This window comes from Poecile atricapillus, chromosome 30, assembly GCF_030490865.1.
Source record: "Poecile atricapillus isolate bPoeAtr1 chromosome 30, bPoeAtr1.hap1, whole genome shotgun sequence".
NCBI classification, from domain to species: domain Eukaryota; kingdom Metazoa; phylum Chordata; class Aves; order Passeriformes; family Paridae; genus Poecile; species Poecile atricapillus.
The window spans coordinates 597,201-609,459 of NC_081278.1; the positions used below are offsets into that span (position 1 = coordinate 597,201).

Consider the following 12,259-nt stretch of genomic DNA (forward strand, 5'->3'; position numbering starts at 1 on the left):
CCTCCTTCCTCCTCCTCCTCCTCTCCCTCACGCCCCTTTTCCCGCCCTTTTTTTCCCGCCCTTTTTCCCCTCAGGGCCGTGGCCGCCGCCAGGATGAGCAGGGGCACAAGATGGAGGCAGAAATGCACCGAGGCCCAGAATCGCAGCGTGGCCTCGGCCTCCCGCAGCACGAAACCCATGCTCAGGTACTCGAAGGCCCTCATCTTGAGGAACCACTGCCCTCCCCTGAGCAGGGAACCCTTCCAGCCCCTCAGCTCCTCCAGGGGAAGCCCAAAATGTTCCTCCAGGGCCGCCTCGGCCGCCGCCTCGGCCGCCAGCCAGAGCGGCACGGTGAGGAAGGACAGGTACTGCCCCCCGTGCAGCCCGTGCCAGTAAGCTGAGGCCAGCATGGTCCAAGCGTTCCTGGGGGGTTTTATGAGGGAGAAAAACAAAGGAATGTGGTCAGTGGGTTTGTGGTGGTTACCAAAAATGGGTTAAATTTGGGTTGTGAGGATTGGAGGGGGTTAAAGTGTTATTTGTGGGAGTCTGAGTTTGGTTTGTGTGGTTCAGATTCAGCCTGGTTGGGGTGAAATTGGGTTTGTGTTGCCTCCAAATCCAGGCTGCTCCACAGAAAGGTCAATTTGCACCCCCAAAATTCGGGTTATGCCCCCCAAATTCCCCAAAGCGCAGCTCCCAGTGCCTCAGTTTCCCTCTTTATCCCTCTCCCAGTGCCTCCCAGTGCCCCAAATCCCCCTCCCAGTGCCCCCAATCCCTCTCCCAGTGCCCCCAGTCCCCCTCCCAGTGCCTCCCAGTGCCCCCAGTCCCTCTCCCAGTGCCTCCCAGTGCCCCCAGTCCCCCTCCCAGTGCCTCCCAGTGCCCCCAGTCCCCCTCCCAGTGCCTCCCAGTGCCCCCAGTCCCCCTCCCAGTTCCTCCCAGTGCCCCAATTCCTCTCCCAGTGCCCCCAATCCCCCTCCCAGTGCCTCCCAGTGCCCCCAAACCCCCTCCCAGTGCCCCCAATTCCTCTTCCAGTGCCCCCAATCCCTCTCCCAGTGCCCCCAATTCCTCTCCCAGTGGCCCCAGTGCCCCAAATCCCTCTTCCAGTGGCCCTAATCCTCTTCCCGATACCTCCCAGTGCCTTCCAGTCCCTCCCAGTGCTCCCAGTCACTCTCCCAGTGCTCTCACTCCTTCCCAGTCCCTCTCCCAGTGTGTCCCAGTGCCCCCAGTTCCCCTCCCAGTGCCCCCCAATCCCTCTCCCAGTCCCTCCCAGTGTCCCCAGTCCCCTCCAGTGTCCCAAATCCCCCTCCCAGTCCCTCCCAGTGTCCCCAGTCCCCTTCCAGTGACCCCCAGTCCCTCCCAGTGCCCCCAGTCCTCCCCCCAGTGTCCCCAATCCCTCTCCCAGTGTCCCCAGTCCCCCTCCCAGTCCCTTCCAGTCCCTCCCAGTGCCCCCAATCCCTCTCCCAGTGTCCCCAATCCCCCTCCCAGTCCCCCCCAGTCCGTCCCAGTGTCCCCAGTACCGGATCAGGGGGTGCTGGCGGGGTCCCCTGCGGTGCACGTAGGCCGCCAGCCACCACTGCACCGTCATGTTCCAGCGGCGCAGCCCCCCCCGGAACCGCCGGCCCAGCTCCGTCCCCCAGGGATCCACCGTGCGGATCGTCTCGAAATCCCAGTCATCCTCGGGGAGATCCTCACACCTGGGACAGGTGAGACACAGGTGAGACACCCAGAGACACCCAGGGGACCCCAGGGACACCCAGGGACACCCAGAGACACCCAGGGACACCCAGGGGACACCCAGGGGACCCCAGGGATCCACCGTGCGGATCGTCTCGAAATCCCACTGATCCTCGGGGAGATCATCACACCTGGGACAGGTGAGACACAGGTGAGACACCCAGAGACACCCAGGGGACACCCAGAGACACCCAGGGTACACCCAGGGGACCCCAGGGATCCACCGTGCGGATCGTCTCGAAATCCCACTCATCCTCAGGGAGATCATCACACCTGGGACAGGTGAGACACAGGTGAGACACCCAGGGGACACCCAGAGACACCCAGGGGACACCCAGGGGACACCCAGGGGACCCCAGGGATCCACCGTGCGGATCGTCTCGAAATCCCACTCATCCTCAGGGAGATCCTCACACCTGGGACAGGTGAGACACCCAGGGGACAGGTGAGACACCCAGGGGACACCCAGGGGACAGGTGAGACACCCAGGGACACCCAGAGACACCCAGAGACACCCAGGGACACCCAGGGGACACACGGGGGACACAGGGACCCCAGGGATCCACCGTGCGGATCATCTCGAAATCCCACTCATCATCAGGGAGATCATCACACCTGGGACAGGTGAGACACCCAGGGGACAGGTGAGACACCCAGGGGACACCCAGGGACACCCAGGGGACACCCAGGGGATACAGGTGAGACACCCAGGGGACACCCAGGTGACAATGGGGACCCTTAGGGACCCTCAGGTAACCCCCAGATGACACACGAAGACCTCCAGGTGACCCCCAGGTGACAGTGGTGACCCCTAGGTAACCCCAGGTGACCCCAGGTAACCCCAGGTGACCCCCAGGTGACCCCAGGTGACCCCCAGGTGACAATGGTGACCGCAGGTGACCCCAGGTAACCCCAGGTGACAATGGTGACCCCAGTTGACCCCCAGGTGACAATGGTGACCCCCAGGTGTTCCCCAGGTGTTCCCCAGGTGTCCCCAGGTGACAATGGAGACCCCCAGGTGTTCCCCAGGTGACCCCAGGTGACCTCCAGGTGACAATGGTGACCCCCAGGTGTTCCCCAGGTGACCCCCAGGTGACAATGGTGACCCCAGTTGACCCCCAGGTGACAATGGTGACCCCCAGGTAACCCCAGGTGACCCAAATCGACTGAGGTAACCCCAGGTGACTCCAGGTGACCCCCAGGTGACCCCAGGTGACAATGGAGACCCCCAGGTGACAATGGTGACCCCAGGTGTCCCCCAGGTGTCCCCACCCCTCTCAGGTGACCCCCAGGTGTCCCCAGCTGACCTCAGCTGACCCCCAGGTGACACACAGGTGTCCCCAGGTGACAATGGTGACCCCCAGGTGACCCTAGGTGTCCCCAGGTGATCCCCAGGTATCCCCAGGTGTCCCCACCCCTCTCAGGTGACCCCAGGTGTCCCCCAGGTGTCCCCAGGTGACAATGGAGACCCCCAGGTGTCCCCCAGGTGTTCCCAGGTGTCCCCAGGTGTCCCCCAGGTGGCCCCCAGGTGTTCCCCAGGTGTTCCCAGGTGTCCCCAGGTGTCCCCCAGGTGTCCCCCAGGTGTTCCCCAGGTGTTCCCAGGTGTCCCCAGGTGTCCCCCAGGTGTTCCCCAGGTGTTCCCCAGGTGTCCCCAGGTGTCCCCCAGGTGTCCCCCAGGTGTTCCCCAGGTGTCCCCAGCTGACCCCAGGTGTCCCCCAGGTGTCCCCAGGTGTTCCCCAGGTGTCCCCAGGTGTTCCCCAGCTGACCCCAGGTGTCCCCCAGGTGACAATGGAGACCCCCAGGTGACCCCAGGTGTTCCCCAGGTGTTCCCCAGGTGACCCCAGGTGTTCCCAGGTGACAATGGAGACCCCCAGGTGTTCCCCAGGTGACCCCAGGTGTTCCCCAGGTGACCCCAGGTGACCCCCAGGTGACAATGGAGACCCCCAGGTGTCCCCCAGGTGTCCCCCAGGTGACAATGGAGACCCCCAGGTGTTCCCCAGGTGTCCCCAGGTGACAATGGAGACCCCCAGGTGACAATGGAGACCCCCAGGTGACCCCAGGTGTCCCCCAGGTGACAATGGAGACCCCCAGGTGACAATGGAGACCCCCAGGTGTTCCCCAGGTGTCCCCAGGTGACAATGGAGACCCCCAGGTGTTCCCCAGGTGTTCCCCAGGTGTTCCCCAGGTGACCCCAGCTGACCCCCAGGTAATACCAGGTGACCCCCAGCTGACCCCAGGTGACCCCAGCTGTCCCCAGCTGACCCCAGGTGTCCCCCAGGTGACTCCAGGTGACCCCAGGTGTCCCCAGCTGACCCCAGGTGTCCCCCAGGTGTCCCCCAGGTGTTCCCCAGGTGTTCCCCAGCTGACCCCAGGTGTTCCCCAGCTGTCCCCCCCCCCTCACCTGTGTGGCCACTCCCATCTGGCGGTGGGCCCGCGGCCGGGGCGGGCGTTGGCGCACCTGGGGTAGGCTCCGAGCCCCGCGGCGACGCAGCCGGCCTCGGCGCAGAGCCAGCCCACGTAGAGGCGCAGCCGCAGCGCCAGGAACACCGGCACCATCAGCGCCAGCCGGCGCGGCCACGCCCGCGCCCCGAACCCCGGCTCCAGCGCCGCCCGCGCCGGCCACGCCCCGCTCACCTGCGCGCACGCCGCGCCCAGCGCCGGCACCCAGCGCAGGTGCAGCAGCGCCCGGCGCAGCGACGGCGGATGGGAGCGGGAGAACACCCAGTCCAGGTGAGTGCCCAGGCGGTAAAACGGACCTGGGGACAGGTGAGAGAGACAGGTGAGAGATACAGGTGTGAGATACAGGTGTGAGATACAGGTGTGAGATACAGGTGTGAGATACAGGTGTGAGATACAGGTGTGAGATACAGGTGTGAGATACAGGTGTGATACAGGTGTGATACAGGTGTGAGATACAGGTGTGATACAGGTGACAGGTGTGACCCAGTCCAGGTGAGTGCCCAGGCGGTAAAACGGACCTGGGGAGACAGGTGAGAGAGACAGGTGTGAGAGATGGGTGATAGGAACAGGTGAGAGATACAGGTGTGAGATACAGGTGTGACCCAGTCCAGGTGAGTGCCCAGGCGGTAAAACGGACCTGGGGACAGGTGAGAGACAGGTGTGATACAGGTGTGAGACAGGTGTCAGATACAGGTGTGATACAGGTGTGATACAGGTGTGAGACAGGTGTCAGATACAGGTGTGATACAGGTGTGAGATACAGGTGTGAGATACAGGTGTGTGATAGACAGGTGTGAGATATAGGTAACAGGTGTGATACAGGTGTGATACAGGTGTGAGATACAGGTGTGAGATACAGGTAACAGGTGTGATAGACAGGTGTGAGATACAGGTAACAGGTGTGATAGACAGGTGTGAGATACAGGTAACAGGTGTGATAGGTGTGAGATACAGGTAACAGGTGTGATAGACAGGTGTGACCCAGTCCAGGTGAGTGCCCAGGCAGTAAAACGGACCTGCCAAAAACAGGGACAGGTGTGATACAGATGAGATACAGGTGTGATACAGGTGTGATACAGGTGTGATACAGGTGTGAGATACAGGTGTGTGATACAGGTGTGATACAGGTGTGAGACAGGTGTGAGACAGGTGTGAGATACAGGTAACAAGTGAGAGGAAACAGGTGAGAGAGGTGTGGTACAGGTGTGAGGGACAGGTAACAGGTAAGAGATGAGATACAGGTGAGGGACAGGTGTGAGAGAAAGGTAAGAGGTGTGAGGTGACATGGACAGGTGAGAGGAACAGGTGAGACACAGGTGTGAGATACAGGTGTGAGAGACACGATAAGATACAGGTGATACACAGGGAACAGCTGACACAGGTAAGTCCCAAAACTCCCCCCAAAATCCCCCCTGGGACCCCCAAAATCCCCTTTGGGACCCCCAAAATCCCCCCCAGGACCCCCAAAATCCCTCAGGGACCCCCAAAATCTCCCCTGGGACCCCCAAAATCCCCCCCAAATCCAGGGAACCCCCCCCAGGTGTCCCCTTGGCCCCGCCCCCTTTAGGCCCCGCCCCCACCTGTCAGCAGCCCCAGGTAGCAGTAGGTGTAGCACAGGATGTCAATCAAGCTCGGCACGCGCCGCAGCGAGCCAATCATCAGCTGCGTCTCCTCTGACGTCACCCCCTTAAGCCCCGCCTCCCGCAGCTCCTGCGCGTCACAGGCCAGGCTGACCATCTGGGGAGGGGGCGGGGCCACGGTGAGGCCACGCCCCCCGAATCGCCCTGAAATCGGCCTCAAATCACCCCAAAATCGGCCCCAAATCACCCCAAAATCGGCCTCAAAATCGGCCCCAAATCTCCCCAAAATCGGACTCAAATCCCCCCAAAATCAGCCCCAAAATCGGCCTCAAATCACCCCAAAATCGGCCTCTAATGCCCCCAAAATCGGCCTCAAATCACCCCAAAATCGGCCTCAAATCACCCCAAAATCGGCCTCAAATCACCCCAAAATCGGCCCCAAATCACCCCAAAATCAGCCCCAAAATCGGCCTCAAATCACCCCAAAATCGGCCTCAAATGCCCCCAAAATCGGCCCCAAATCCCCCCAAAATCAGCCCCAAATCCCCCCAAAATCGGCCCCAAAATCGGCCCCAAATCCCCCCAGGACCTCCTGAAACCTTTTACAACACCCAGAACACCCCCAAAATCCTCCCAGGACCCTCCCAGAAACCCCCAGGACCCCCCAAACCTCCCCAAATCCCCCCCAGGATCCCCCAAACCTCCCCAAATTCCCCCCAGGACCCCCAAATTGCCCCAGGACCCACTGAACCCCCTCGAGATCCCCTAAAACCTCCCAGAACTTCCCCAAATCCCCCAAGGATTCCCTTAAATCTCCCTCAAACCTCCTGGGACCCCCCAAAATCCCCCCCAGGACCCCCCAAATCCCCTCAGGACCCCCCCAAATCCCCCCAGGACCCCCCAAATCCTCCCCAAATCCCCCCAGGACACCTTGAGGGTGGTGAGGAGCTGCAGGGCGTTGGCGAAGGCCGGTGGCTCGGGCAGCCCCCAGAGCTGGGACCCCCCAGATCCCCCCCAAACCTCCCCAAACCTCCCCAAAACCCCCCCACGACCCCCTCAAATCCCCCCAGGACCCCCCAGGACCCCCCAAATCCCCCCAGGACACCTTGAGGGTGGTGAGGAGCTGCAGGGCGTTGGCGAATGCCGGTGGCTCGGGCAGCCCCCAGAGCCGGGGCGTGCGGAAGAACAGGAGGTACCCAAAGCTCCAGGCCAGGGTGGCCCCCCCCGAGTGCCTGGAGGTGAAATTTCACTCATTAATTAACCTTTTAATTAGTAATCAATTTTATTTTTCAATTTTATTTATTTATTTACCGGTATTTTAGTTTGTAATTAAGTCTGTTTATCGTTATTTTAACGCCTAATTACGATTGCTCGTCGCGTTTTCTTTTGTTCGTCTGCAAATGTTCTTTCTTCGTTAATGTTTTGTTTCTAAATTCTTTATTAATGTAATTAATTTTATTTGTTTGGTTAATTCTTTGTTTATCTAATTTATCTGACCTAGTTTATCTTTTTTTTTTTTTCTAATTTTATCTAATTTATCTAAATTTATTTATCTAATGTTTTGTTTATGGAGCTGGGACTTCCCCTCCCAAAAGTCTCAGGGACCCCCAGAATTGTTCAGGGACCCCCAAAATGGGTCAGGGACCCCCAGGATGGATCAGGACCCTCCCAAAAGGACTCAGAACTCTCCAAAAATGGCTCAGAGACCCCCAAGAAGGGCTCAAAACCCCCCCAAAATGCACCTGGGGACCCCCAGGATGGGCCAGAGACCCCTCTAAAAGGACCCAGGACCCCCCAGGACCCCTCCAGGACCCCCAGGACCCCCAGGATGTCCCCTGGGCTCACCTGGGCAGGAGGATGAGGATGGCCCAGGTGCCGAGCGCGGTGAGCAGCGAGTGCAGCAGGTGAGGGCCGCAGGTGAGCAGAGCCAGCCCCGCCCCCAGCACCGCCCCCCCAAACTGCCGCCATCGGGGGCCTGGGGGGCACGGGGGGGTCACCCCAAAAACCACACCAAAAACACCCAAAAATCATCCCAAAACACCCTAAAACACCCAAAAACAACCCAAAAATCACCCCAAAAATCACCTGGGACACCCCAGAGCCCCTCAGGACCCCCCAAACCTCCCCAGGACCCCCTCAGGGCCCCCAAAGCCTCCCCAAATCCCCCCTCAAGACCCCCCAGAACCCCCCCAAAACCCCCTCGGGAACCCCCAAAAGTCCCTGAGGCCCCCACAAAGCCCCTCAGGGCTCTCCAAGCCCTCCCAAAATCCCCTCAGGACCCCCCAAACTGCCCCAAAACCCCTCAGGACCCCCCAAACTGCCCCAAAACCCCTCAGGACCCCCCTCAGGACCCCCCAAACTCCCCCAAAACCCCTCAGGACCCCCCTCAGGACCCCCCAAACTGCCCCAAAACCCCCTCAAGACCCCCCAAACTCCCCCCTGGCCCCGTCAGGACGCCCCAGGTCCCCCCAAAGCCCCCTCAGGACCCCTCAAACTTCCCCAAACACCCCCAGGCCCCCTCAGGACCCCTCAGGACCCCCCAAATCCCCCTCAGGAGCCCCCTAGAGCCCCCCAAACCGCCCCAAAATCCCCTCAGGACCCCCCAGAGCCCCCCAAACCCCCTCAGGACCCCCCAAACTCCCCCGAGGCCCTCTCAGGACCCCCCGAATGCCCCCAAAGCCCCCTCAGGACCCCTCAAACTTCCCCCAAGCCCCCTCAGGACCCTCAAAGCCCCCTCAGGACCCCCCAGAGCCCCCCCAGCCACCCTCAGGACCCCCAAAACCGCCCCAAAATCCCCTCAGGACCCCCCAAATCCCCCTCAGGACCCCCCAAACTCCCCCCAGGCCCTCTCAGGACCCCCCGGAGCCCCCCAAAATCCCCTCAGCCCCCCAAATCCCCCTCAGGAACCCCCAGAGCCCCCCAAATCCCCCTCAGGAACCCCCTAGAGCCCCCCAAACCGCCCCAAAATCCCCTCAGGACCCCCCGAACTCCCCCCAGGTCCCCTCAGGACCCCCCAAACCACCCCAAAATCCCCTCAGGACCCCCCAAATCCCCCTCAGGACCCCCCCGGAGCCCCCCAAATCCCCCTCAGGACCCCCCAAATCCCCCTCAGGAACCCCCAGAGCCCCCCAAACCACCCCAAAATCCCCTCAGCCCCCCAAATCCCCCTCAGGACCCCCTGGAGCCCCCCAAATCCCCCTCAGGACCCCCTCAGCCCCCCCAGCCCCCCTCACCGCGGCCCTTGAGCACGAAGCCCACGGGGATGGAGCCCAGCAGCACTCCCAGGTACGTCAGCTCCTCTCGGTCCATGGCGCCCCCAAAATCCCCCCCGGGACCCCCAAAATCCGCCCCGAATCCCCCCCGAGGCCCCTGCGAGGCTCCGCGGCTTCAGCGCGGGGGCGGAGGGGGCGGGGCCCGGGCAAGCCCCGCCCACAAACGTAAACACCACGCCCATGCAAATTAAAGGGGCGTGGTCATTTCTAAGCCACGCCCCCGATAGGCGGGGCCTGGGGAGCCCCCAGTAGCGATTCTGGGGGGTTCTTTAAGAGAATCTGGCCCTTTAAGAGAGGGAGGGGGGGTCTGGCCCTTTAAGGAGGGGTGGGAACCGCGTGGGGGGGGTCTCTTAAAGGGGTCTGTCCCTTTAAAGGGCCCTCAGAGCGGGCTCAGGCCGCGTTAGGAGGGGGCGGAACGCGATTTAAAGCGCTCTGGCCCTTTAAGAGAGCGGAGTTTAAATTCTTAAGGGAGGCCTGGCCCTTTAAGGCTGGTGGGGCCCACAATGGCGGCGCTTAAAAGGGCTCTGTCGCTTTAAGCCGCTTTAAGAGCCGCTCTTAAAAGGGGTTGAGTCCCTCCCATTACCGTGTCCCGGCTCAGGTGGGGCCCACTCGCCATCGCCGCTTTAAAACCGCCGGGACGCGCGGCCTCACTTCCGGCAGCCCCCAGAGCCACTTCCGGGGGGGCGGGCGCAAAATGGCGGCGGGGCCCGCGGGGGTCCCGGGGGTTTGCGAGGGCGAGGAGGAGCCGGAGCCCCCCGGGACCCCCCCGGGTTCGGTGGCGGAGCTGCCGCGGGTGCGGCGGCAGCGCGGGCGGTTCCTGGTGTGGGCCCCGGGGGCGGTGCGGACGCTGCGGGAGCGGCAGCGCGTGTGGGGGGCGCTGGTCGGGACCCCCCCGCGGCGGGGCCGGGCCGCGATGGCGGCGGGGCCGCGGCTGCCGCTGCAGCTGAGGCCGGAGGAGGCGCGGGCGCTGCGGGAGAGCGGCGGAGCCACCGTGGAGCCGGTACCGGAGGGGAGGGGGGAGGGGCGGGGTGGGGGGAGGGGCGCGGCCGGAGCCCCCCCTTAATCCGCCCCTCCCCCCCTCAGGTCGATGAGGATGAAGAGGAGACCCCGGCAGGTGGGGGAGGGGCGGTTTGGGGGGGTGGGGGAGGGTCAGACCCGCTCTGAGCTCTCCCCTCCCCCCTCTCCTCCCCCCTCAGAGCGCGGCCGCCCCTCCCCCCCCGCCGAGCGCCGTTCCCGCGTGTTCCGCGAGCTGTGGGGGAGGGGCCTGCACCTGACCCCGGGCGGGAAATTCGGGGGAGACTTCCTGGTGTACCCCGGTAAGGGGGGAGGGTCTGGGGGGGGTCCCGATGGGTTCACAGCCCCGCCCCCTCACTGACCCCGCCCCCTCAGCCATAACCCCGCCCCCCTCACACTGACCCCGCCCCTTCACACTGACCCCAACCCTTTACACTGACCCTGTCCCCTCACACTGACCCCGCCCCCTCACCCCGACCCCGCCCCCTCACACTGACCCCGCCCCTCACACTGACCCCGCCCCTCACACTGACCCCGCCCCTTCACACTGACCCCAACCCTTTACACTGACCCTGTCCCCTCACACTGACCCCGCCCCCTCAACCCTGACCCCACCCCCTCACACTGACCCCGCCCCCTGACACTGACCCCACCCCTCACACTGACCCCGCCCCCTCACACTGACCCCGCCCCCACACTGACCCCACCCCTCACACTGACCCCGCCCCTCACACTGACCCCGCCCCTCACACTGACCCCGCCCCCTCACACTGACCCCGCCCCCTCACACTGACCCCTCCCCCCTCACACTGACCCCTCCCCCCTCACACTGACCCCGCCCCCTCACACTGACCCCGCCCCCCACACTGACCCCGCCCCTCACACTGACCCCGCCCCCATCAGCACTGACCCCGCCCCCTCACACTGACCCCGCCCCTCACACTGACCCCGCCCCTCACACTGACCCCACCCCTCACACTGACCCCGCCCCTCACACTGACCCCGCCCCCTCACACTGACCCCTCCCCCTCACACTGACCCCTCCCCCTCACACTGACCCCTCCCCCTCACACTGACCCCTCCCCCTCACCCCACCCCCTCACACTGACCCTGCCCCCTTACAGACCCCGCCCCCTTACAGACCCCGCCCCCTCACACTGACCCCGCCCCCTCACACTGACCCCGCCCCCTCACACTGACCCCGCCCCTCATAATGACCCCACCCCCTCACAATGGCCCCGCCCCCTGATCCCTCACCCCCATTATTGCTGACCCCGCCCCTTTGATCATTTTTTGGGTGTTGCAGCCCCCTCCCCACAACCCCTGACCCCCCCAGGCCCCTCCCCACTGTCTCTGATTCCCTCAGGAAGATCCCAGCCCCTTCCCCATATTCCCTGACAGGATCCCAGCCCCCTCCTCATAACCCCTGACCTCCCCCCGGGCCTCCCCAGCCCCCTCCCCACAATCCCAGCTCCCCACAGCCCCCTCCCCACTATCCCAGACCCACTCAGGAAAATCCCAGCCCCCTCCCCACAATCCCAGCTCCCCACAGCCCCCTCCCCACTATCCCAGCCCCACTCAGGAAGATCCCAGCCCCCTCCCCACAATCCCTGACCCCTCCAGCCCCCTCCCCATTTTTTCATTACACCCCCTCAGGAGAACTTCAGCCCCCTCCCCACTATCCCAGCCCCCTCAGGATGTTCCCAGCCCCTTCCCCATAATCTGACGGGACCCCAGCCCCCTCCCCACAACCCCTGACCCCCCCAGGCTCTCCCTGATTCCCCTCCCCACTATCCCAGACCCCCCCCTCAGGAAGTTCCCAGCCCCCTCCCCATAACCCTAACCCTAACCCTCATCCCCTCCCCCCCCCTCATCCCCTCCCCCCGCTATTTTTCCAGGCCCCCCCTGTGATTTCCACGCATGCGCGGTTCTGCAGTGCCCGTGTCCGTTCCGGCCGCAGCCGCTGGGGGCGCTGTTGGCGGGGGCGCGCCTGGGCTCGAGCGTGCGCAAAGCGCTGCTGCTCTGCTCCTCCGCGCCGCCAGGGGGCGCCCTCGCCTGCACCGCGCTGCAGTGGCGCCGCGACCTCACGTGACCACGCCTTCTTCCGGAGTCACGTGACACACAGACCGCGCCCCCATCACGTGACTCCAGCGCTTTTCCCGCGCTAAAAAATACTTGTAATTAAAAACCGAAATTAAAATTAATACTTTTTTTTCCTGTTTT

The 12,259-nt window shown here is 63.5% G+C and overlaps 2 protein-coding genes and 1 long non-coding RNA gene across 9 annotated transcripts; 2 read left to right on the forward strand and 1 right to left on the reverse strand.

Annotated features, from left to right (window-relative positions):
* Positions 1-8: 8 nt before the first annotated feature.
* MBOAT7 (membrane bound O-acyltransferase domain containing 7) lies at positions 9-9,106 on the reverse strand (the record flags this gene model as incomplete). The annotated part of the gene is made up of 7 exons (XM_058859567.1): positions 8,984-9,106; positions 7,596-7,725; positions 6,856-6,982; positions 5,751-5,907; positions 4,112-4,466; positions 1,494-1,670; positions 9-402 (listed from the first exon to the last, which is right to left on the reverse strand). Coding segments are annotated over exons 1-7 (1,416 nt in total), but the record flags the coding sequence as incomplete, so codon positions are not given.
* On the forward strand, positions 4,511-5,612 carry LOC131589853 (uncharacterized). 7 transcript variants are annotated; one of them, XR_009279852.1, is made up of 5 exons: positions 4,511-4,639; positions 4,818-4,933; positions 4,982-5,016; positions 5,217-5,297; positions 5,500-5,612. It is a non-coding gene; the product is annotated as an uncharacterized LOC131589853 (long non-coding RNA). The 7 variants fall into 7 exon arrangements; XR_009279849.1 differs by lacking the exon at positions 5,500-5,612 and having other exon boundaries at positions 5,217-5,348; XR_009279851.1 differs by lacking the exon at positions 5,500-5,612 and having other exon boundaries at positions 4,982-5,029; positions 5,228-5,326.
* Positions 9,107-9,647: 541 nt separating the features above from the next.
* TSEN34 (tRNA splicing endonuclease subunit 34) lies at positions 9,648-12,154 on the forward strand. Its single transcript, XM_058859670.1, has 4 exons — positions 9,648-10,022; positions 10,106-10,136; positions 10,219-10,338; positions 11,935-12,154. Exons 1-4 carry the CDS (start codon positions 9,717-9,719, stop codon positions 12,126-12,128), a joined length of 651 nt encoding a protein of 216 aa, XP_058715653.1. The 5' UTR covers positions 9,648-9,716; the 3' UTR covers positions 12,129-12,154.
* The last annotated feature ends 105 nt before the right edge of the window (positions 12,155-12,259 follow it).

Coding starts and splice junctions, on each gene's coding strand:
- TSEN34 (XM_058859670.1), top strand. CDS start 9,717: ATGGCGGCGGGGCCCGCGGGGGTCCCGGGGGTTTGCGAGGGCGAGGAG. Junction 10,023..10,105: donor GCGGAGCCACCGTGGAGCCG/GTACCGGAGGGG, acceptor TCCCCCCCTCAG/GTCGATGAGGATGAAGAGGA. Junction 10,339..11,934: donor AGACTTCCTGGTGTACCCCG/GTAAGGGGGGAG, acceptor CTATTTTTCCAG/GCCCCCCCTGTGATTTCCAC.